The sequence below is a fragment of the Scyliorhinus canicula genome, chromosome 9, assembly GCF_902713615.1.
Source record: "Scyliorhinus canicula chromosome 9, sScyCan1.1, whole genome shotgun sequence".
NCBI classification, from domain to species: domain Eukaryota; kingdom Metazoa; phylum Chordata; class Chondrichthyes; order Carcharhiniformes; family Scyliorhinidae; genus Scyliorhinus; species Scyliorhinus canicula.
In genome coordinates, this window is record NC_052154.1 from 111062536 (window position 1) to 111086316 (window position 23781).

The 23781-nt window shown below is 49.6% G+C and overlaps 1 protein-coding gene across 1 annotated transcript in view; it reads left to right on the forward strand.

The window, feature by feature from the left end:
- Nucleotides 1-5822: 5822 nt before the first annotated feature.
- trim44 (tripartite motif containing 44) overlaps nucleotides 5823-23781 on the forward strand; it is a 120147-nt gene continuing 102188 nt past the window's right edge. The window contains exon 1 of the mRNA XM_038807397.1: nucleotides 5823-6781. Coding sequence (XP_038663325.1) covers nucleotides 6353-6781 — 429 coding nt within the window. The 5' untranslated portion in view covers nucleotides 5823-6352. The remainder of the gene's footprint in view (nucleotides 6782-23781) is intronic.

Below are 23781 nucleotides of genomic sequence, written 5' to 3' on the forward strand. Positions count from 1 at the left end.
TAATGAGGAAATTAATGGAACTAAAGAGTGACAAATCCCCAGGACCTGACAGTTTCCATACAAGGGTGTTAAAGGAAGTAGTGGGCATATTTATTTTTAATTTAGAGTGCCCAATTATGTTTTTCCAATTAAGGGGCAATTTAGCATGGCCAAACCACCTACCCTGCACATCTTTGGGTTGTGGGGGCGAAACCCATGCAGACACGGGGAGAATGTGAAAACTCCACACAGGCAATGACCCGGGATCGAACCTGGGACCTCGGCCCCGTGATGCAGTAGTGCTAACCACTGTGCCACCATGCTGCCGTGGAACATATTATAGGTGCCCTAACTATAACTTTCAGAGTTCCCAGGGCACAACGGTGGCCTAGTGGTTAGCACAACCGCCTCACGGCGCTGAGGTCCCAGGTTTGATCCCGGCTCTGGGTCACTGTCCGTGTGTAGTTTGCACATTCTCCCCGTGTCTGCGTGGGTTTCGCCCCCACAACCCAAAAATGTGCAGAGTAGGTGGATTGGCCACGCTAAATTGCCCCTTAATTGGTAAAAATAATTGGGTAATCTAAATTTATAAAAAAAAAACTTTCAGAGTTCCCTAGATTCAGGAGTCATCTCTCTGGATTGGAAAATCGCTCATGTCACTCCACTTTTTAAGAAGTCTTACAACACCAGGTTAAAGTCCAACATGTTTGTTTCAAACTGTGCTCACCCCAGTCCAACACCGGCATCTCCACATCATGTCCACTTTTTAAGAAGAGTGAAAGAGGAAAACCAGGGAACTACAGACCAGTTAGCCTAACAGCTGTGGCAGGGCAATTGTTGGAGCCTATAATCAAGGATAGGGTAATTCAAAACCTCAAAAATGTTCAATTAATCAGGGAGAGCCAGCGTGGATCCATAATAAGCAGGTCATGCCTGAAAAACCTCATTGAATTTTTTTGAAGAGGTCACTAAGGTACTGGACAGGGGAATGTCTATGGATGTTGTTTATATGGACTTCCAGAAGGTGTTATAACCCACACGAGACCTAAGGGGTAGAAGCTTGAGCCTTGTGGAGTTCAAGCTCCCCCATTGAGGGGCGGGTAGTCCATGAGCACTCTAATAATCTGTAATATAAAGGTCAGCCAGTTTCAGTACCTAGCTCAGACCTGGCTGGGATCTGGAGAGCATTGTCCACACAATAGCTTCCATTATCTACTCGTCTCGGACTCGTCCGTGGTCAACAAAGAAGGCATATGATCACTTCCGGTGGCGGGAATGTGTTGAGCAGTCGCAGGGAAGGTGCTCTTCTCTTGGAAACTTCGATTTAAGTTCATTGAGCCTGAAAATTGGCCGCTAACCCAGCTAAATCCCCTCCCCGCCCCACCCTCCCCGAAACCACCATATACTCGAGATATGCCCTCGAAACAACAAAAGGACCGAAAGGACAATAAAGGAAGTAAGAGCCAGGAGAGAAAGATTGAGGCTGCAGACATGCGGAGCGAGGCGGAACAAGACTTGGCGGAATAAGACTTGTCACATTACAAACACTGGGCTACCCGCTAATATGACAATGGATGGAGCTCTTAATACAGGAGCTCCTAAAATACAGAGATGCCATTAAGAAGGAGATGATGGCAATGGTGAAGTTGGCGGTCACAGAAGCCTTTGCCCCCTTTAAGGAGGCGATGGAAAAGATGGAGCAGTGACTGGAGGCGCAGGAGGTGAAAGTGCGGGAGCTTGAAAGGCAGTCACTGACCAAGGTGACCAGATCACCTCATTAGAAGCAGAGGTGGCAAGGTTGGTGGCAGCCCAGGGAGCATTCAAGGGGAAAGTGGAGGACTAAAAGAATAGGTTTCGCCGCCAGAACCTCAGAATTATGGGACCACCAGAGGAAACCGAGGGCAGAAACCCGACATGTGGCGCAAATGTTTGGTAAGCTGGTCGGGGGCGAAAGCTTCCCCAAGCCCATTCAACAGAGACTCGAGGCAAGAGAACCCCCACGGGCCATCATCGCCAAGCTTCACCAGTTTAAAGACAAGAAGCGAATTCTGAACTGGACATGACACACGCGGTCTTGCAAATAGGAAGGGCACACGATCCACAAGATATTGATGCCGACCCGGAGAACCACCAAGCTGGTGATCATGCAAACACAGGGCAATAAATGTAGAGGGGGGGTGACCATGGCACAGCACCAGACAGGGAGGGAACGTCTGGCAAAAGGGTGTGGGGGCACAACACTGGGGTGAGGGGGTAGTAGGAGAAAAGTAATCCCACAGGGGCAAGAGAGGGGTACAGGGGGGTAGTGGAGGGGGGGATGGTAGACCGCTGGTTGCAACAGGTAGTACATGGCGACGACGGGAACAAAGAAATCAACGGTGGCCATTTTGGATGTCCCCCAAACAAAGGGGATTGGGGAGTGCAGGGGCACGTCCGCGAGGTAAGTATGGCTGACCCTGCAAGAGAGCGGAGGGGGGGGGGGGGGGGGGGGGGGGGGAAGAGCCCAGAATCCCCCCATCAGAATAGTCACCTGGCACTTCAGGGAACTCAATGGCCCGGTGCAAAGATCCATAGTCTTTACCTATCTGAGAACCCTGAGGGCCGATATAGTCTTCCTCCAAGAGACTCACCTGAAGGAGAAGGACCGATTGAGGGTAAGAAAGAGGTGGATATGGCAGACGTACCAAGCGTGCTGCTGGGCAAGGCCTAGGGGGTTGGCCATACTGTTCAGTAAGAGGATGACATTCAGGGCAACACAGACAGTGACAGATCCAGGGAGATGGTACATCATGGTTAGAGGAGTACTGGAAGGAGCACCAGTGGTGCTCATAAACATATATGCCCCCAACTGGGATGACAAACTTTATAAAAACAATAATGGCAGAAATCCCCGGCATAGACACCCACCAACTCATTAGGGGGGTGGGGGGTCTTCAACTATGCACAGGACCCAAAGATGAACAGATCCAACGCTAAAGTAGGGAAGCAATCGGCCATGGTGAGAGAACTGAGTGCCTTCATGGAACAGATGGGGCAGTGGACCCATGGAGGTTCACACAACCAAGGGAGAAGGAGTCCTCCTCCCAAGTCCACAGGGTATACATCAGGATTGTTTCTTTGTAGTGGAGAAATTGATGCTTCCAGGTGTGGTAGAGTGCGGAATAGTCCACAATAGTAATCTCCAACCATGCACCACACTATATGGCTATGAGGTTGGAGATAGGCTGGGCCCATGGAGGCTGGACACATCCCTCCTCGCCAAGAGGGCATACTGTGAGAAAGTGTCATAAGCCATCAACGGATACATATCTTGCAACCAGAATGGGCAGGTCTCACCCTCCACATTCTGGGAGGCACTGAAAGCAGTGATCAGGGGGAAGGTAATAGTGTTCATGGCTCTCAGAAATAGGAAGGAGAGAGCGGCGAGGCAGCAGCTGGTCTACTCCATACTGATTTGGATCCACTGGTTACGGCCCCAACCGTAAAACAAATAGCAGAGAGGAACAAATTACAAATGGAATTTGACCTGCTCTCCATCATGAAAGCAGCTCCATGTGACATGGGGGGGCCTTCTACAAGCATGAGGACAAGGCCAGTTGCCTGCTGGTCACCAGCTGAGGAAGCTGACAGCCACTAGGGAAATTGCGCAGGTGAAGGATGGGAATGGAAAACTAGTCACAGCGCCAGGTGAGATTAATGAGGGCTTTGTAACTTACTACTGAGAGCTGTACACCTCCATGACCCCGGATGGGGACTCCAAGGTGGAGCGGTTCCTTGATGGGCTGGACGTACCAGGCATGGTTGGAGGAAAAGAGACAGATCTTGGAAGCATTACTAGAACTGGGAGAAGTCATGGACAGTATTCACTCCATGCAGGTGGGGAAGGTGCCAGGTCCAGACAGATTCCTAGTGGACTTTTGGAAAAAATTTGCAGCACTGGCCCCACACCTGCAGGAGATCTCGATATCACTGATCCCTAAAAAGGACAAAGACCCGATGGTATGCAGGTCATATAGGCCCATCTCACTCCTAAACACTGACGCCAGATTTCTGGCAAAGGCCCTGGTGAGGTGACTAGCAAGTTGCACACCAGAGGTAGCCGCAGAAGATCAGATGGGCTTTACCAAGGGAAGATAACTAACAGGCACTTGCTGAACCTGATTTATACCCTACCCGGGAAGAGGATACCAGAGGTAATCATCTCCCTGGATGCAGAGAAGGTCATTGACAGAGTCAAATGAAAGTACCTCATAGAGGCACTAAAACAGCTTGGTTTTGGGAACCTACTGTACAATGCTGCCATGGCAAGCATACAGTCGAATGCCATAAGCTCAGGATACTTTCAGCTGCACAGCGGCACAAAGCAGGGATGCCCTCTATCCCTGCTACTATTTTCCTGCCAATCGAGCCACTGGCATTTGCTCTCAGACAGCAAAGAGGTGGAGAGGCACTCAAAGAGAGCATAGAGTTTCACTCTCCATGGATGACCTGATCCTCTATACCTCGAACCCCCTGGCCAGCAAGGGAGGAATTATGGAACGCTTAAGGGAGTTTGGAGCCTTCAAACTTAACCTGAGCAAGAGCGACATCTTCCCTGTGAAGCCAAAGGGGAGAGGAACAGAGCTGGAGCAATTGTTGTTCAAATTTGCCCAGAACAAATTCCGATATCCGGGGTTCCAAATAGCCCACCACTGGTCACAGATCCACAAATGGAACCCGATGAGCCTGGTGAAGGAGGTAAAGAAGGACCTGCAGAGGTGGGACTCGCTCCCACTCTGCCCAGCCGGGAGAGTGCAGATGATCAAGATGAATGTGCTGTCCAGTTCCTTTTTCTGTTCAGATCCCTCCCAATCTACATCCCCAAGGCCTTATTATGGTGTTTTTGTTGGCCGGGGGGGCGGGGGGGGGGATGCTGCTGGCAGATGGGGGAAGAACCCGAAGATCGGGAAGAAGGTACTACAGAGAAGGAGGAACATGGGGTGCCTGGCCTCCACAAACTTCCAGTTCTATCACTGGGTGGCTACCGCAGAAAGGGTACAGGGATGGATCAAATAGCCAGGAAAGGAATGGGTCAGAGTGGGGGAGAGTTCCTGCACAGGGGTATCCCTCCATGCGCTGACCACAGCCACATTCCCATCCCCTCCTGCCAGATACTCAAAAAACCTAGTGGTAGTGGCCACGTTGAGAATGTGGAACCAACTGCAACACCACTTCGATCTGACCGAGATATCCACCATGGCCTCCATCTGCAATGACTACAAGTTCACTCCCGCGAAAATGGACACCTCCTTTAAAGGGTGGAGACAGGGCGAAGGGGCACTGATTGTGGGGAATATGTATGTAGAAGGCAGAGTAGTGATCCTGGCAGAACTCCCACAGAAATTCCAACTCCCGAAGGGGAATGAGCTAAGGTACATTCAAATCAGAAACTTCCTCTGAAAGGAGAAGACACTCAACCACCTTCCTCGGCCACTAAATCCCCGGGGATTGGGGCTTGACGCCAGCTCTTCTGGCTCAGACAGGGATGTTTACCCACTGCACTGCAAACATGAGGACCTATCACAAATCCATGCCAACCCTGATCAATAGATAGTTGCTTACTCTAGCACTCAGCCAGTCTGTCTCTGGTGATTGATTGCAGTGATTTCCCCATATCTGATGCTAAAATAGAAGTGTCACAGGTCACAACTGAAGCATTACCACTTGTCCAAGTTGAGGGGAAACGAGCGAGCTGTCAGAATCCCTGGAACTGTATTAAGCCAGTCACTGTTTCAGTAGTGGAGATGTGAGGGAGGGGATCTGGAATTGACTAAATCTATAAAATAGGTTTTCGTAACACATCTGGCCAATAAATAGTATTCTGTTTTAGAACATTTGATCGGTGTTTAGATCCATTTACTTTTTTTTGCATTTCTAAAACCGATAGCGGATAGTCTTCGTCAGGTGCGTGGCATTTACTGGTTTTGAGATTAGGGCGCTTTTTGCCCTCAGTTTGCACAGGTCACCGAGATGCCGTCAAACCAGGAAGTTGTGCGAATATTTAGGCTGAGAACGCGATCTCCTGCTTTTCGGTATCGTCAATCTTTCCGCTTCCTGTTGTGACTGTACCGCGATATAAAAAAAAGTCAGGATTATTTCGAACAAATCTTCTGCCGGGCCCCCGAAGAAAGGAGCTTGGTGTGAACAGATCGAGCAACCGAACTGCGAGTGAGGGGTAGGAAGAGCCGAGGAGAGAGGGTTGTACCGGATACACTGTTGCCGCCGAGGCCCTTGCACCTGATACATTGTTGCACTTTTATTTTGGGACCCGATATACTGTTGCAATTTGTTATTGTTGACCTGATACATTGTTGCATCTGCATCGTCAGCCTGTATGGCGAGTGACAGCAGCCTGCCGTGTATGGACGAGCCTCCTCCAGACGGCTCCTGCGATGTGTGTGAGCCGGACGAAGCACAGCCCGCCCTCAAGGTCTGCGACGTCTGCTGTCTCTCCTTCTGTCAGCTGCATGCCCGAGAGCACGACGCGAAACCGAGCAGGCGGCAGCACCGGCTCCGGGACTTCGAGGCAGCCAGCCCAAGACCAGGGTCTCAACAAGAGCAGCAGGAGGAGGAAACAGCCGCGAACCAGGAAGCAGCCGAGGGAGATGGAAAGCAAGGCGAGAGGAAGAAATGTGTGGATCACAATCAGGAGGTCACACTTTACTGCAAAGACGACGAGAAGATTATCTGCGTGCTGTGCGCCATGGGCCCCCACAGCCAGCACCAGCTGATCACCTTAGACGAAGCCTATCTCGCCGTGAGAGTAAGTTTTCATGCCAGCCCACAGCGGTGCAACTAAAGTCAAAGGCCCGCCCGATCACTTTCCGGAGGCCCACACACGCAAGACATTACAAAACATTCGACCTTCGCACAGTGGCACTCAAATATATACATAAATGCCCTGTTAAAATCATACTACCTCCTCTTCAAACACTTCTCTGCCCACCCTCTTTAAAAACAAATCGAATCAAAGCAGCTCCAAGCCCCAGTTATCCAACAATCTATATTTACTAGTAATCGTTTGCATGACAAAACGTCCCACGGTGCTTCACAGGAGCACTATACAAATGTGTCACCAAGCCCCATAACATGACCTAAAAATTGGTCAAAGAGGTGGGTTTTAAAGGAGAACCTTCAGAAGGAGGTTAACTTTGCAATTTAGAGGCTTGGCAACTATTGCCACCACTGGCAGAGCGATTAAAATTCGGGATTCTCAAGCTGTTACAATTGGTGGAGTGTGGGTATCAATGGTAATAAAGCTGCAGGAGGTTCCAAGGATGGGGGAAGGATGAGGCCATGGAGGGATTGGAAAACATGGAAGAGAATTTTAAAATCTAGAAGCAACAAAGGCGTGGATGAGGAACGTAATGGAAAATCATCCAGCATTACATACAACTGAGTGGATCTGAAAAATGTTAAACCACACTCTGAAATACAACAACTTGCATTCTGCAGTGCATTTTAGGTTATAAACTGTCTCAAGGCATCTCAAGAAATTTAAAAGATGCCAAATGAGATATTAGGGCAGGTAACGAAAAGTTTAAGGTGGGTTGTAAAGGAAGAGAGAGAGAAAGGTGGAGAAGTTTAAAGGTTTGGGCCTCGGCAGCTGAAGACTGCCAATGGTGGAGTGATAAAAACTTGAAATATTCCACAATGGGAGGAGTGCCAACGTCTTGGTGCATTGTAGGGCTGGAGAGGGCGAGGGGAGGTCGCAGAGATGGGGAGTGGTTAGTCCATAGAGGGATTTGAAAAAGGGATGAGGACTTTAAATTTGAGGTATTGCCAGACCTGGAGGCACATTAGGTTAGCAAACACAGGGGTGGTGGGTAAACAGAACTTGATTCAAGTAAGGAGCTATAGATATATAATATGGCGATATAGCATAATTTTCAGCTGACGCAAAGTTTTAAAAAAATTTAGATTACCCAATTCATTTTTTTCCAATTAAGGGGCAATTTAGCATGGCATGGCCAATCCACCTACCCTGCACATTTTTGGGCTGTGGGGGTGAAACCCACGTAAACACAGGGAGAATATGCAAACTCCACACAGACAGTGACCCAGAGCCGGGATCGAACGTGGGGCCTTGGTGCCATGAGGCAGCAGTGCTAACCACTGCGCCACTGTGCTGCCCCAGCTGACAAAGTTAGGTCGTAAAATATGTCATGACGAGACCATGAGTTTGCAGATGGATGTAGTTAAGTTGAGTGAGTGGGCAAAAATATGGCAGGTGGAGGACAATGTGGGAAAATGTGAAGTTGTTCACTTTGGCAGGAAGAATAAAAAGCGAAGTATTACTTAAATGGAGAACAGATGCAGAGGGATCTAGGTGTTTTAGTGCATTACCCTCAAAGATTTTGTATACCTGTACAGCAAGTAATTACAAAGGCTAATGGAACACTATCCTTTATAGGGGCTATGGGGATGGTTTAGCACACTGGGCTAAATTGCTGGCTTTTAAAACAGACCCAGGCAGGCCAGCAGCACGGTTCAATTCCTGTACCAGCCTCCCCGAACAGGTGCCGGAATGTGATGACTAGGGGCTTTTCACAGTAACTTCATTGAAGCCTACTCGTGACAATAAGAGATTTTCATTTCATTTCATTATTATGAAAGCAGTTGAACATCAAATTAAGGATGTTATGCTTCAGTTATACAGAGCATTGATGAGCCTACACCTCGACTACTGTGTGCAATTTTGGTTTCCTTATTTAATGAAGGATATACGTGCATTGGAGGTGATTCAGAGAAAGTTTACTAGATTCCTACCAGGATTGAGTGGGTTGAATGAGAGGTAGGGCAGACTGGGCTTGTTTCCACTGGAATTTAGAAGATTGATGGGGTGACTTGATTAAGATTCTGAACGATCTTGATGGAAGGGTGTTCCCTCGTGTGGGTGAGTTCAGAATTATGAGGCACTGTTTTAAAATTAGGAGTCACCCTTTTAGGACAGATGAGAAATCTTTTCTCTCGGAAGATTGTGTGACTTTGGAACTCTGCCTCAGAAGGCAGTGGAGGTTGGATCATTGGATATTTTTAAGGCAGTGGTAGATATGTTCTTGTTGTGCAAGGGAATCAAAGGTTATCAGTGGGTGGGTAGATGGGAAAGTGGAACTCAAAACACAAACATATCAGCTATGATAATGAATGGCGGAGTAGGCTTGAGAGGCTGAATGGTCTATTTCTGTTCGTATGTGCACAGCAGAGTTTTCGATGAGCACAAATTTATCTATATAGCCCATTGCAACCTGTGTGTTAGATGCACGGGTGGTTTAGCACAGTGGGCTAAACAGCTGGCTTGTAATGCAGAACAATGCTAGCAGCGCGGGTTCAATTCCCGTACCGGCCTCCCCGAACAGGTGCAATGTGGGAACTAGGGGCTTTTCACAGTAACTTCATTGAAGCCTGCTTGTGACAATAAACAATTATTATTATTACATGCTTGGCATGTAATTTTGTGTTTAAATTCCCCAAGCCTGCTTGTTATCCCATGTGTATTGCATTCCAGTTTATTTGTCATTTCGTATAATGTACACTAAAGGTGCAGTATTGCTACATATGAAAACATTTACAGCTAGTAATTTACCCTGTGTACATTTCATTCAGCCTGACTCAATTACCACCCTGTGGCAATGTTGGTGGTCGAAAGTATTGGGTCAGCAGGGCCTCAATTTAATTTTGAACAGACGAGGTGATTTTGTGGTGAAGTTCCAGTATTTGTGACTGCAGGCAATGCTGCTTAACAAAAGCATAGCATAGTTTGAAAATAAAGCTGTTTTGAGCAGTGCTAGAATCACAACACAATGATTGAATTTGAAACCCTTGCCTCAAGCTGTGTCCCCATCCATACCCTGGCCTGATTTTCAGAATGTTAGTGAACAGATTTTTTTTCTGGCCCTGGGAAGTGTCTTTCTTGTTGCTGAAATAAGGAGCAGGATTCTCCGAGCCGGTGCACGGCCGGAGAATAGGCGTTTACGCTGAAACGGCCCGCGACACCGTTTTGCAAATCTCCACTCCCCCAAAATCGCGCCATCACGGTAGCACCCACCAGCGGTTGGATCCAAGGCCGCACCCACGGTAGACCCCAGTGAGGGCAGTGCCATTAAACGGTGGCCCTGGCAGGTGGGTCGGACGACAGGAGTCGGGGCAATGAGGGGGCGGGGGTGGGGGGCATGCGTGGCTGCGGCGAGAGCTGCCAACCGGGGCGACCATGTAGCCCATGGCACCTGGTTGTGGAGGGGGGTATGTGCCATGATGACACTTTGTCTACCGCCACCCCACGCAGATCATGTTTGGGCATCTTCCAGTGATGTTGGCCGCTGTGGCGGGGGCCGCTGCCCCGCATGCAGCCCTGTGGGAACAGGAGCAGTGGTGGTACACAGAGGCTGCAGCACAGGAGCAGGCCACAGAGGGGCAGGTGGCAGTCGCTCAGGCTGGAGCGCCGCTCGCCCGACAGGCGGAGGAGGAGGACCAAGGTGAGGTGGATCCACAGGACGAGGATGCGGTTGAGAAGGAGGAAAGGGAGAATTACGATGAAAGGCATGCCTCTCCAGATGAGGAGGAGGGGGAACGGGTGGCAATGTATGGGACATGGGGGCTGGACATGGACGGGAGGCTGCACTACGCCACCGGCAGAGCCAGTGAGCGCGGGATGAGTGAATAGTAAGGGCACAGACACCACAGTACCTCACCACCCACCACCCTCACCTCCCACAACACCAATGAGACTCTTCCCCCCCCCCCCCCCCCCCCCCCCCCCCCCCCCCCCTCACTGACCAACCTGAGCTCCCACATCACCCCACCATTACCATGCACCTGCGGCACAACGAGCTGGGCTACAGTTTCTAGTGGGTCCGGTCCACGGCATGAGGATGATGACAGCTCGCTCTGCGATGAGCTCTGAGCTCCACATCGTTAGACAATGTCTGACTCATGGCCATGGTAACACCCTCCATCTGGGTGGTCCTTGTATGCGGGCTGGCCACTCCATCACATGGCCCAGTTGTTTCGCTGGGACGGGGTAATGGGGACGTACAGGGGGCGCATGCCACACCCACGGGGCTCAACGTTCCATCACCCCTCATCCACAGTGGCACTCATTTCCCGCCCCATTCCTGCATGCAGCAGACTTAGCATAGAGGCAGCATTCAATGGTGGTGCAGTGTGTTTAATTTCAAACATTTTATACACATGCCCTAGCCCCTATATCTAAGCTGTGCCCTGTACCTGTGCCAACTTACTAGGTGTCTAACTTTCTGGCCTTATGGGCCCTGTCACTGCGTCTTGGCATTTCCCCAGATGCTACAGCTGAGACTCCTGCTCTGCGACTAGGATCCTCTTTGGCACTCGGTTCCTGGGGCGCCCGCCATGGATGGGTCAGGCTGCATCTTGGGAGTCCTGGATGGGGTGCAGCCACCCTGTTCTGCCTGCTGCCCATCAGATGCACCAGAGACAGTAAGGGGGAGGGGGAGTCCGAGGTGCCGCGGTGTGCCGGGATCTCCCCTGCAGGAGTTACCAGCACGGGCCGCAGCACCTCCTCATCCCTCGTGGTGCCCGATGGACCCCGATGGGGTGCGAGCGGAGACATCCCCTGAGGCACCCCCGCCACCTGATGTTGCCAGTCCTGGAGGCCTTCTCTGGTATCGACCAGGGTCTGTATGTTAGTGGCTCGGAGCTCAGGTAGTTGGCCATCCCTGTCTGGGTCTGTGCGACGCCGGCCAGCACCAAGACAATGGCACAGGTGCTCTCAGCAATAGCCTGCAGAGACTGGCCCACAATGAAGAGCGCCGCTGCAATCTGCAGCTGGCTCTGGCTCATGGCTGCCTGTGAGTGGGCAGCCCTGTCCTGGGCCACGGGGGCCACGTGCATAGAAAGCCCCAGGCCTTGCATAACCTGGCCCATGTCCGACACCGTTGCCCCCATTGCCTCCGCTGCGGACGGCACCTGTGTGGTTTTGGCCTGGGTGGCACGCATGACCGGCACCACGTCCTGCTCCTGCAGGCAGATACACTCCTCCACCTGCATCTTCAGGTGCTGGAAAATGGCCGTCATCCCCTTCTCCCATCCCTGGGTCTCTGACTGCATCGGGTCTGTGGGTGGGTGTGGAAATCCTAGGGACCGTCTGGGCGGCAGCTGGTTGCTGGGGCCATTCTGCCCTCCGACTGTCCAGCCCCTCGGCTGCTCCTACCTCCACCTGCTGTACCGGAGCAGCTGTGGGCGCACCAGTGAGTGTCCCAGAAGCCTCATCACTAAAAAGACCAACCAAGGTGATAGTTGCTGCGATGGCGGAGGGTGTAGGAGATAGCAGTGACGGAAAGTCTAAGTCTGTGTCCTCATCAGAGCCAAAGTCCGGGGTCTCCTGTGTTTCGTGTGGCGTTCGTGATCCCAGTGTGTCCATCTCCTGGGTTTCCGTGTCGGACGCAGGGTTGCTATGACGGCTGCCCTCCCCATTTGTGCTTGCAGCCCTGGGGGCCACCGGCACTGGCAGGGGACGCCGAATGGTCCGGGACCACCACCGGGTGGTCCTGTAAGGCACAAGACAGCATGTATGGTTAGACAGGCCAGCGGGAGTGAGGGGGTGGGGTGAGAGGCTCGGGTGAGGGGCTGGGGTGAAGGGGTAGGGTGAGGGGCTGGGGTGAGGAAGTGGGGTCAGGCAGGGGGGTCTCACTTGGTGGCGCGCCTCCGATCTGGGCATCGGCAACTTCCTGGTCCTCTGGTCTGCCAGTGGAGTCCAGTGCCTTCTGCTTGTGCACGATGAGGGGGTACAATACACCACCCCTCCGGTTTTCTCCCGCTCCTTGCAGATATGGGCGTTCTTCTCAAACATCAACAGTGTTCGGAGGTCCTACGCATGCAGCCCAGCGGTTGGTGTAGGTCCACAGGGCATCCGACCTATGCGGCTGGCATGGGTGGGTGCAGCCATGTGGGTCAGGGCAGGGGTTGTACCGTCCCCCTGGGGGAGGGGGTGGCGGTGTTACATGTGTGGGGGGTAGGGGGGTTGGTGCCAGGAGCACAGTGCTGGGTACTCACCCTGGCTGCCCTGAGAAGGTAGTGCAGCTTTTTACGGCACTGCTCGCCTGTTCTGGCTACCGGCCCAACAGCGCTGACGGCTTTGCCCACCTCCCTCAACAAATGCTGAACGGTGGTGCCTGCAGCTGGGCACAGGGTCAAGAGCCCCCCTCCTCTGCTTCACGGCATCCAGGAGCGTGTCCCGATCGCCATCACGGAACCTGGGCGCTGCACGGCTGACGGCCATCTTCCCTCCGATGGCTGGGTGTGCGGGATGCATGCTTGGCCAAAGAGATTGGTGCATCTTAAGGAGGAGGAACTGGTGGAGAGCCTGAGGGAGGGATTTTCAGAGCTGAGGGAAAGGCAGGTGAGGGCGTGGCCACAAATGGGGAGCGAAGAAAATCAAGATTACACAAAAGCCCAGAATTGGAGGAAGTATGGAGATATTGGAAGACTATGGGCGGAGATTGCAGAGAGTGGGTGAAACTGTGGAGGGTTATGGATTTAAAATTTGTCAGACTAGGACCCAGTGTATATCAGTGAGCATAGGAGAGCGACCCCATCTTCCCAGCAAGGGTAACAGCAGTATGGTATGCAGGCCAGTGCTGGTTTCATCCCTCTCAGTGAACTGCTGAGATGTCAGACTGTCTGATTAATTAACTGCCATGATCTGCTGTGGGAGGCACCAGCTGAATGGTTGCCATATCTGTTTCCTGAGACGATTTATTTATCTTTGCTGTTTGGCTGAGTTTTGTACAGGGCGGTTGCCAGGAGGAAGGGTGATAAATGTCACCCAGATGTCCAAAGATGTGCAGATTAGGTGGATTGGCTACAATCAATGTGCAGAGGAGTGGGCCTAGATAGGGTGTTCTTTCAAAGGGTCGCTGCAGACTTGATGGGCAGAATGGCCTCCTTCTACATTTTAGGGATTCCATGGATATATATCCTCGCTCATGAAGTAAAGGGGCTGGTTTAGCTCACCAGGCTAAATCGCTGGCTTTTAAAGCAGGCCAACCAGGCCAGCAGCACGGTTCGATTCCCGTACCAGCCTTCCCGGACAGGCGCCGGAATGTGGCGACTAGGGGCTTTTCACAGTAACTTCATTGAAGCCTACTCGTGACAATAAGCGATTTTCATTTCATTTTCGTGTTTTCTTGTTTTGGTCACCCAAGTGTGAGTATCAAGTACTCCGGGATCAGCTGAGATGCAAGCTGAGTGGCCCACTTATACTATGTACCATGTACTTGAATCAAATATAAGAGGCTGGATTCTCCATTACAGGGACTATGTCCCCACGCCGGCGTCAAAACTGTGGACTTTCACGTCAGAAAAACTGGCGTGAAAGGGCCACATATTCCTAGCCCTGCAGGGGCCTAGCAAGGACCCAGCATCAATCTAACAGCTTTTGCTGCAGATATGGGCCCCCGCACGTCTAGGTCGGAGGCCATATATGCGCACAGCGGCGGCCTCCAGCACCCGTGTTGTGCTCCATGGTGGACTCGGACCGCGGAGCTGGACCCTGAAAATAGACCCCCCCTGATCAGCCGCGCACCCGACCCTGACCGCCCGCACAAACATTACCCGGCCGCGTATAAGGCCCACCCTGCCCTCTGATCGGCCCGCCCCCGACCAGGGCAGCCGGGGACTGAGTCCGTAGCCGCCATGCTAATTTCCCGACCGACAGGACCACATTAGATCCACGCTGTCGGGATTTCGGCCGGTCGGGGTGGAGAATGGTGGAGCGGGCCTCTGGTAATGGCCCCAGGTAGGTGCTAGGCAGCATGACGTACTCTCCGAGTACGCTGCTTTTCAGGTGCCGATTACCTGCGGGGAAATGTATCTCCACCCTCGTGCCTGCCATGATTTCGGGGTGCGGAGAATGAAGCCCAAGACACTTGGATGTGTTCTGCCAGGTGATCAGAGACAATAACCCCAGTAAGGGGTCAACATCTTGAGGGAAACAAATTGGAGGCGGTTTATGTTTAAAACAAATAAGTTGGGGATCTGGAGGAAAAAATAACGTTCCCCACAGTTGGAGCTGATTGACCGGAAACTGACTGACTATGTGGACTCAGCCACATCACTGTAACTCTGTATTCGGGGTTGGGCATTCATGGGGGATGATGTTAGCTAATTGCTGGTCAGAACCAATAAATTCAAGGAGACAATTACATTCAACGATTTTCAGTCGCCTGAGGAGGTAGGCAGGTAGTTTTTCTCCTCCTATTGGCCCTGGGATTTTTCTTTTTGCCTCTCTCGGGCATGGCTATGAGGATCAAGGGTTTTTGGTTGGTAGTGTATAGGAAATGTTACTTCATGATGTTCCAGTCATCGTGAGTGTGGGGCAGTGGTGGTGGACCAGTTGGGGGTTTCTTGCCCATCATTTCTAGATGTCAGGTAGGGTATTCTCCATGTCTGTCCACCAATCTTCACTAACCTAGTTGGGGAAACAGTGACAGACACCTCACTGCAACCTTTTGGACAGCCAAGAGTTCGGGTGTGAGAAAGGCCAGACAGTATTCAGGGTCACCACCACAATCAGCGGTTCAGTCCCTGTTAGTAGTCAGTAATTAAATAACTGATAGCTCAGAACCACGGTTCGAGGCTAACAGAAAAGGGCACCAGCCCTAAAAATGCTGGAAACTTAGCTCAGGCAACAGTTCTGATGAAAAGTTATCAACTAGAAACACTGGGCCTCCATTTGCCCGCTGAGACTTAACACTGACTGTACCTCAGTGGCTTTAATATTGCCCGTTACTGGAGAGTGGAAACCATGGCAACACCGCAGCAGCCAATGCTACTACACATTGCCTTTTAAGATACAGCGTGTTGTTATCTATGTTTTTTCCACACGTTTCTGTGGGGTGGAAAGGAGTCTTTAGTTCTGGTCTCAGTTGCACATCTACATGCAGATTGTAACAATACATCTCTCAGTCAGTGCTGGTTAATTTATTCAGGGTATTAAGAGCTAAATAATGCCTCTTTTTTTACAGGGCAAGTAGAGTCTTGCACATGAGTCTGCTTTTCTTGGGTCTGAGCCCATTAGCTGTGGGAGTTACTCTGGACCACAAAGTACTCTTTGCACTAAACAAGTGACTGAGGACAGTGGGATTTGTCAGCCAATCTCAGTGAGGTCTAGAAGTCAGTGATGCTATATCTGAGGGAAACATGCAGAATGGTGCCATTTTCCTAAAAAGTAAAAATTCATCATGGACTAACATTACAGTGTGACTCTTGATGTATGTTTGATTGCCTTCCCTTAAGACCGTCATGTTGATTGAGACCACATACATTTGTTGCCTTTAAATGCTGATGTTAACGTCCTTCTGCATACAATAGTAGCTGTGACCTGTGTTTTACGTAAACATACTGAATAAAGGATGACTTTGTACACTTTGCAACAAATGGTTAATCTTCACCTTAATCACCAGGATGTTAAACTGACAGAACAGATTGCCCATCTGTTAACTAACCCATCCAAATGCTCACCTATATAAAAAAAGCCGATTAATGATTTAATAGAAGCGTTCAAAATTGCAATTTTTTTAAAATAAAAAGGAACCATTTCTACTGGCACGAGGATTGGTATTCAGAGGAACAGAATTAAGATAACTGTTAGGAGAATCCGAGGCATTTCTTTGCAGAGTACATTATAATTTGGAGTGCACTGCATGAAAGGGTTGTGGAAGCACATTAAATCGAGACTTTCAGAAGAAACTTGAAAAGGAAGCATTTGCAGGGATATGTGAAAAAGAGTAGTTGGGACCAATTGGTTAGCACTTTCAAAGGGCTGGCACAGGCACAAGGGGTTGAATGGCCATCTTCTGTGCTGTAAAATTCTATGATTCTAACCCTCTGGATTTGGTCAATGATCTGAAAGCTGTCACTGATGACTTAAAGGAGTACTGGTTCAATAAAAAGTCCACAGCAACCTTTTTATTTCTGGAGAGGAAGCAGAGCTACATTTTATTATTGTCATAAGTATGTCACTGGGAGAGAATGAGTTATGCATTTCAATACAATGTATTATTACTTTATAGAGAAATTGAATGATCGTTTACCAAACACTTTTCATGAAGACACCTTTAGCCCTATGTTGTTGAATAAATAGGAACCATACACAATTAAAAGAGATGGTGAACTTAAGTTATTAAAAATTAAACTTCATATTATATATAAATATCATATTGATATTTTAATTAGCTGTATATTAATTGTATTTAATTGCTTGCAGATGATGAGTATTAGCAAAGATTCACTTGAGTACCTACATATAGATAGACTAACTGTGGTTGTGAGGCAAGGAGATGTAAGCTTATAATTCTATAAAATATTTTATTGAAGTGTATTAAGTTTGGCTCCAGTTCTATCCTTCGCCACTTGACTTCCTTGGCTATAACATGGTGACAGAGAATGGTTGCCTACAGGTGAAGGTTGGAATCTAAGAAAAAGATCAGATACAAAACCTTAATACTAGTAGCCATTGTGGAAACTGGCAGAAAGCAAGTGTATTTTGATGGGGTGTGATTATCCTCTGATGTTTTATGAGTCTTAAACACAGAACCAGTGGAAGAATGAAGTGGACATATAGACGTGGGTTATATCCCTATCAAAGAGGAAACAAGGTGTGATTTTGACCTTGTCACTTCGTGGAAGATGTATTTGGTGAGCTCGATGCTCATTCATTGAACAATGATCTTCTATTTAAGTCTTTGGGTGTAATTTACAAGAAAGATAATCTATGAATGGGCTTCGATATGTTTTGGAAAATAGATTGTCATTCCATGGAAGAAGATGTCATGTCATCAGTTTATATAAAAGATTGACAAAATTCAAGTTGGGGATTCCTGAATCAGCACTAGTGTTTAAATTGTTGGAATATGCAACGGTGTTGATTCTGGTTCTGGCTGGTGTATCCTTCTCAGATAGGTAACGGTCTTTGCTGGATCAAATATCTGCGACCTTAAAAAAATTCCTGGGGGGCTACTAGTCATACTAGTTCATTGTATAGAGATGATTCAATGGCTAAAGAAGAGAACAATTTTGCAGCTTGATTGGACAGTTGAACTAGTTGTGCACGCAGACTGGGTGTTGGAAGGACAACAGTGAAACACCCCAAAGGCAATAATGCTTTAAAGGCAAATAAAAGATTTTTAAAAATTAAGTCTGGAAAAAATGTGTACATTAGTTTCCATCCTTATGGGACCCAATGAACCTGAAAGTGGTCATCTTTAGGGGTGTTTCTCATGCTAACCTTTCTGATGGGTATTCTGGTGCAGCTGGTTTTATAATATTCAAAATGGCTGAAAATGGGAAATAATACCCTTAGCTTTGGAAACTAAGAAATTAGAAAGAGTTGTTAAAAGCATTTTCACTGCTGAAACTGCTGAAGGCAGTGGATATGGGATTCTATTTGTCAAATATTTTAAGTGAGATTCTGTACAATGGGTACACTTAAAGTAGTATAGAGTGTTACGTAGATAATTGCTCATTGTGGAACAATGCACTCTCCACAAAGAGTATGAGGGAGACAAGATGGTGGATTGGCCCTGGTGGGATGAATGTAGGAATTTCTTATATATATTGGATTATATGTATCTGGTGCAGTAATGGCTTTAAAAGCCTGGCTTAGGTCGTGCAAAGATCTGCTGCAGTAATGTTTTTTAAAATCCTGTTTTAAAAGACAGGCAAACACTGTGGCTACTGAAGGTGCCATTAAGATAAAAGCAAATTACTGCGGATGCTGGAAAATCTCAGCAGGTCTGGCAGCATCTGTAGGAAGAGAAAAAAGCTTTGACAAAGGTTCATCTGGACTTGAAATGTTAGCTTTTTTCTCTCCCTACAGATGTTGCCAGATCTGCTGAGATTTTCCAGCATTTTCTCTTTGGTGCCATTAAGATGTTGTAAAGGTAAGATCATCATTATTTCAAAGCATTCTTATATTTAAAAGGAGAGGCAAATGGGGTCTGTTATGATTTCTGGGGAGTAGATAATTAGAAACATTGTATTTAAAACTTAAGTAATCAAGTGGGTTTGAGTGGGATAAAGATGATGTAGTAAGGAGAGGGGCCATGTCTGTGGCAGTGAGTTTTGTGTTGAGTTGGCCAGAAGCTGTGAGCTGATCAGCAGTTTTTGCCAATAGCCTAACACAGACCGAAGGATCTCTCTCTTCAAGCACTCTTTCCAAGATGTCTGTATGTATCTTTTTGTTTGCCAACGTTTACAAGTGGCAACTTCCGGTGGCGGCCATGTGCTGATTGGTCGCACACAGGCTAGCTTCTGCTTCAAGGCTTTGGCCGTTTCTGCCTGATTAATGGGCTCTTTCGTTGGAATGTTTGTGGAATAAGTGGTGGGGACTGAATTCTCCTCCGAGATGGAATGTCGGCGGGTTACTGCACCCAACAGAAGTCGGTGTTGGAGTTGGAGGGGCTGCGTGGCGCAGTTGTAAAAGGAGGCGCCGTCTTCATCTACCGCATTGCCAGTGGAGCAATTGGTGGGGCTGATTAAGGGAGAACTTCGGCAACATCGGCTAGAGATTCCCCCGCGGGGTTCAGGGTAGCACAGTGGTTAGCACAGTTGCTTCACAGCTCCAGGGTGTTAGGTTCGATTCCCGGCTTGGGTCACTGTCTGTGGAGTTTGCACTTTTCCCCATGTCTGTGTGGGTTTCCTCCGGGTGCTCCGGTTTCCTCCCCAAGTCCAAAGGTGTGCAGGTTAGGTGGATTGGCCATGATAAATTGCCCTTAGTCTCCAAAAAGGTTATTTGGGGTTCTGGGTTACCGGGATAAGGTGGAGGTGTGGGCTTAGGTAGGGTGCTCTTTCTAAGGGCTGGTGCAGACTCTATGCACTGCACTGTAAATTCTTCTGCACTGTAAATTCTATGAGTTGCAGGAGGACTGGTCAAAGGCGATCGAGGGAGCGGTTGCCCCTCCTTGTGGTGCCATGAACTGGGTGGAGAATTTCTTGGAGCCGCAAGGTGCGGCAATTCAGGAGATGGAATAATAATCAATCATTATGATTGATTTATGGAGTTTGAGACAGAGGTAGTGATGCTGGGTGCGGTCTTCAAGGAGCTGAAAATAAAGGTGGACAACCAGGAGAATAGGTTCAGGCGGCAGAATCTATGCATTGTGCGCCTGGCGGAGGGGGTGGAGGGAACGAGAGCCATGGCCTACATCTTGAAGATGCTGGTGAAGCTGTTGTTGAGAGGGTCAGTGAGAAGGCCCTGGAGGTGGACCGGGCACCTCAATCATTAAGACAGAGGCCGAGAGCAGGGGACCCACTGAGGGCGGTGATGGTGAGAATGCACCAGTTCCAGGTGTAGGACGATGAGAGACTGTTCTTGGGAGGGCCAGCGAATCTGAACATACCAGGAGATTAGTGCCGGCCTGTCCAAGCGGCGGTCAGGCTTTAACCGGGCCAAAGCCGTGCTCTTCGGAAATAAGGTTTGGTTTAGCGTGCTGTATCCAGCCAAACTTTGGGTGATTTTTAAGGGGAAGAAGCATATTTTACGACGCCCGAAGAGACACACAGCTTGATTAAAGAGCATGTTTCGAAGGTGCGTGGGTGATTGGGGGAAAGTTTTCTGATGCTTTGGGTTTTTTGAAATGTGTATATAATGTTTAACAATGTTTTGTTCTATTTTCACGTGTTGACCTTGTTGGCATTTTACAATGATCAGGAGGAGGAATGGGTCGGAATCCTGGGTATCTCTCTCCTGTTGGTTGGGGAAGGGAAGGGTCTAGGTGGGGGAGTGGGCTGGGCCCCTCCAAAGGTCAGAGGTGGTAGGCATTGTGGGAGGGAGGGGTGGTTTGGGCGATATGGGCCTTTGTTTTGATCTATAGGTGGGAGTTACCACGCTAAAAAGCATGCTGGAAAATGGAAGCAGTGTAGGGTGGGGGCTGCGCTGGGTAGTGAGGGGGGGGGGGGGGGATTGTGGTGGTATTGGTCTGCTGGGGGACAGTTTTGCGTGGGAGGGTTTTGGTGGCACAGGTGGTGTATATAGGTTATTGGGTGAAGGCAGAACAGAGGGGAATGAGTGGCCATTTTGGATGGGATTGGACAACAAAGGAAAATGGGGAGACTTCCAATAATAGGGCTGTGCTGAGCGCATGCGCAAAAGATGGTTTGCGTCCTGAAAACTAGGCAGCTTAATCCAAAAATAGCCGCTAGAACTAGGTGAAAACACCCCTCGCCCTTCTCATGCACCATCAGAACAAAACATGTCAAGCGTTAGCATTTCCAAGGGCCCACAAATGGCAAAGGCATCAAAAGCCTGGAAAGAAGAAACAAGGAGATGGCAAGCAGGTGGTGCGGCGAGGCCCTGGCCACGTCTGAACAAGATAGACCGCCAGGCCGCATACAAGAGTGCCCAACCCCTGACTAACGGATGGAGGGAGTTTCTTACATAGGAACCCAGGAGCTCAAGGAGGTCATTATGGCGGAGATGAGGGCAACGGTCAAAGTGACGGAGGTGTTGATTACCCTGCAGGTGGCTCTCGAAAAAGCGGAAAGGCGGCTGGAGACTCGGGACGCAATGATCAGGGAGCGAGAGAAGACCTTGACAGACCAGAGAGATCGGATCGCCGCATTAGAGATGGAACTGGCAAGGTTGGTGGCGATGCAAGGGACATTAAGAGGGAAGATCAAGGGTCATGAAAATCGATTGTAATGCCAGAACCTCCGCATATTGGGCCTACTGGAGGTAACCGAGGGCAGGAACCCCACGGAATATGTGGCCCAAATGCTGGGTACCTGGTGGGAAGAGACAGCTTTTCCAAGCCGCCAGAAGTAGACAGAGCCCACAGGTCACTCCAACCAAAGCCCATGGCCGGGGAACAACCGAGAGGTATCATCATGAAGCTGCACCAGGACTGGGAAAGGATCTTGAACTGGGCAAGACGGAAATTCCTGCATCTATGAGGGTCACTCAATCGAGATACTAGGACATTGGGGCAGACCTGGCCAAACGTCGGGCAAAATTCAACAAAGCCAAGACAGCCCTTTATAAGAACAATGAATTTCGAAATGCTGTAACCAGCCAAGCTCTGGGTGACCTTCAAGAGCAGAAAACATTACTTTACTGCAGTCACAGGCAGATATGGTACAGACCCAGAAGGTGGTGACACAGTCCATGGGCGATGTAGTACAGTCTCAGACGGAGGTGGTCCACTCCCTGTGGCTCCCTGGCCGCGAGCCAAATTCGACAATAAACTGGGGCTGGGAAGCCATATTGGAACAATGAGAAGCTGTTTGCGCGGGACTATACCACCTCATTTTGAAAACAGGAGCTACATCTCAGAAGGGGGAAGAGAGCAGCAAGGTGCAGGAGGGGTGAGGTGGAGGAAGGGGGGAACAGAAATGCAGTGATCAGGGGGATTGTAAAGATTGACCCCAGGAGGGGGCTACCACACCAGTGAGCAAACTAGCACCAGGAAGAGGAGTGCCGGGGGTGGGGGGGGGGGGGGGGGGGGGTGCTTGCGGCACATCACCTGTCGGGAGAAGGGGGGAGGGTGTGACTTTAACTGCGTACAGGACCCACAGATAGAGAGATTAAACTCCAAATCATGGAAAAGATCGAACATGGTGAAGGAATTAGGCACGTTCATGGAATAGCTGGGGGTACTGGACCCATGGAGATTCACACACCCCGGGAAGAAGGAGTTTTCCTTCTTATCCCAGGTACACGGGGTCCACGCCAGGATCGATTTATTTATAGTAGGGGAAACAGTGCCTCCAGGATCAGGAGGAGCGAATACTCCTCAATCGTAATCTCTGACCACACTCCACATATATGGATATGAGGTTGGAGATGGGCTATGCCCATTGCCCCCCATGGAGATAGGCTACAGCCCTCCTTGCTGATAAGGAATTTTGCGAAACAATATCACAAGCTATAGATGGGTATGTACCAAAATGGGGAGGTCTCACCTTAGCACTGGCCCGCACGTGCGGCAGAGGTTCGCAGACTCGCTGGTAAGGGATGCCCTGCTACTAACACTGGCACAGCCTCAATATCACTCATACCCAAAAAGGCCAAAGACCTGACTGAGTGCGGGTTGTACAGACCCATCTTGCTACTCAATGTAGAGGTGAAAGTCTTGGCAAAAACCCTGGCTAGGTAGGGGTAGTTGAGGAAGACCAGATGGGCTTTGTCAAGGGCAGGCAGATAACATCGAACATCAGGCACCTGCTGAACGTGATAATGATCCCATCCGGGGAGAGAACACGAGAAGTGATCAAGTCCCTGGACGGAGAAAAGGCCTTCGACAGAGTACCTCATAGAAGTACTGGAGCGATTTGAACTGGGAGCAGGGTTCACCGCCTGGGTGAATCTACTGTACAGCGTTCCCATAGCGAGCGTACGGACAAGCACCACCAGCTCTAAATAATTCCAGCTGCACTGAGGCATGAGGCAGGGATGCCCGCTGTCTCCGCAGCTGTTTGCTCTGGTAATCAAGCCACTGGCGATCGCCCTCAGAGAGGTGAAAGGCTAGAGAGGTATCCAGAGGGGGGACAGAGAGCATAGAGTCTCACTTTATGTGGATGACCTACTCTTCAACATCTCAGACCCCCAAGCCAGTATGGAAGGGATCATGAAGCTCTTAAACGAGGTTGGAACCTTCTTGGGCTACAAACTCTAGGGAAACGACGATGTACCCCCAGACACCAGGACACTCGTTAGATGAGGAACTGCTGGAGGTGGGTAACTCGGGAAAAGGGAACTGTGGGCACCTGTACGAACGACTAATGGAAGAG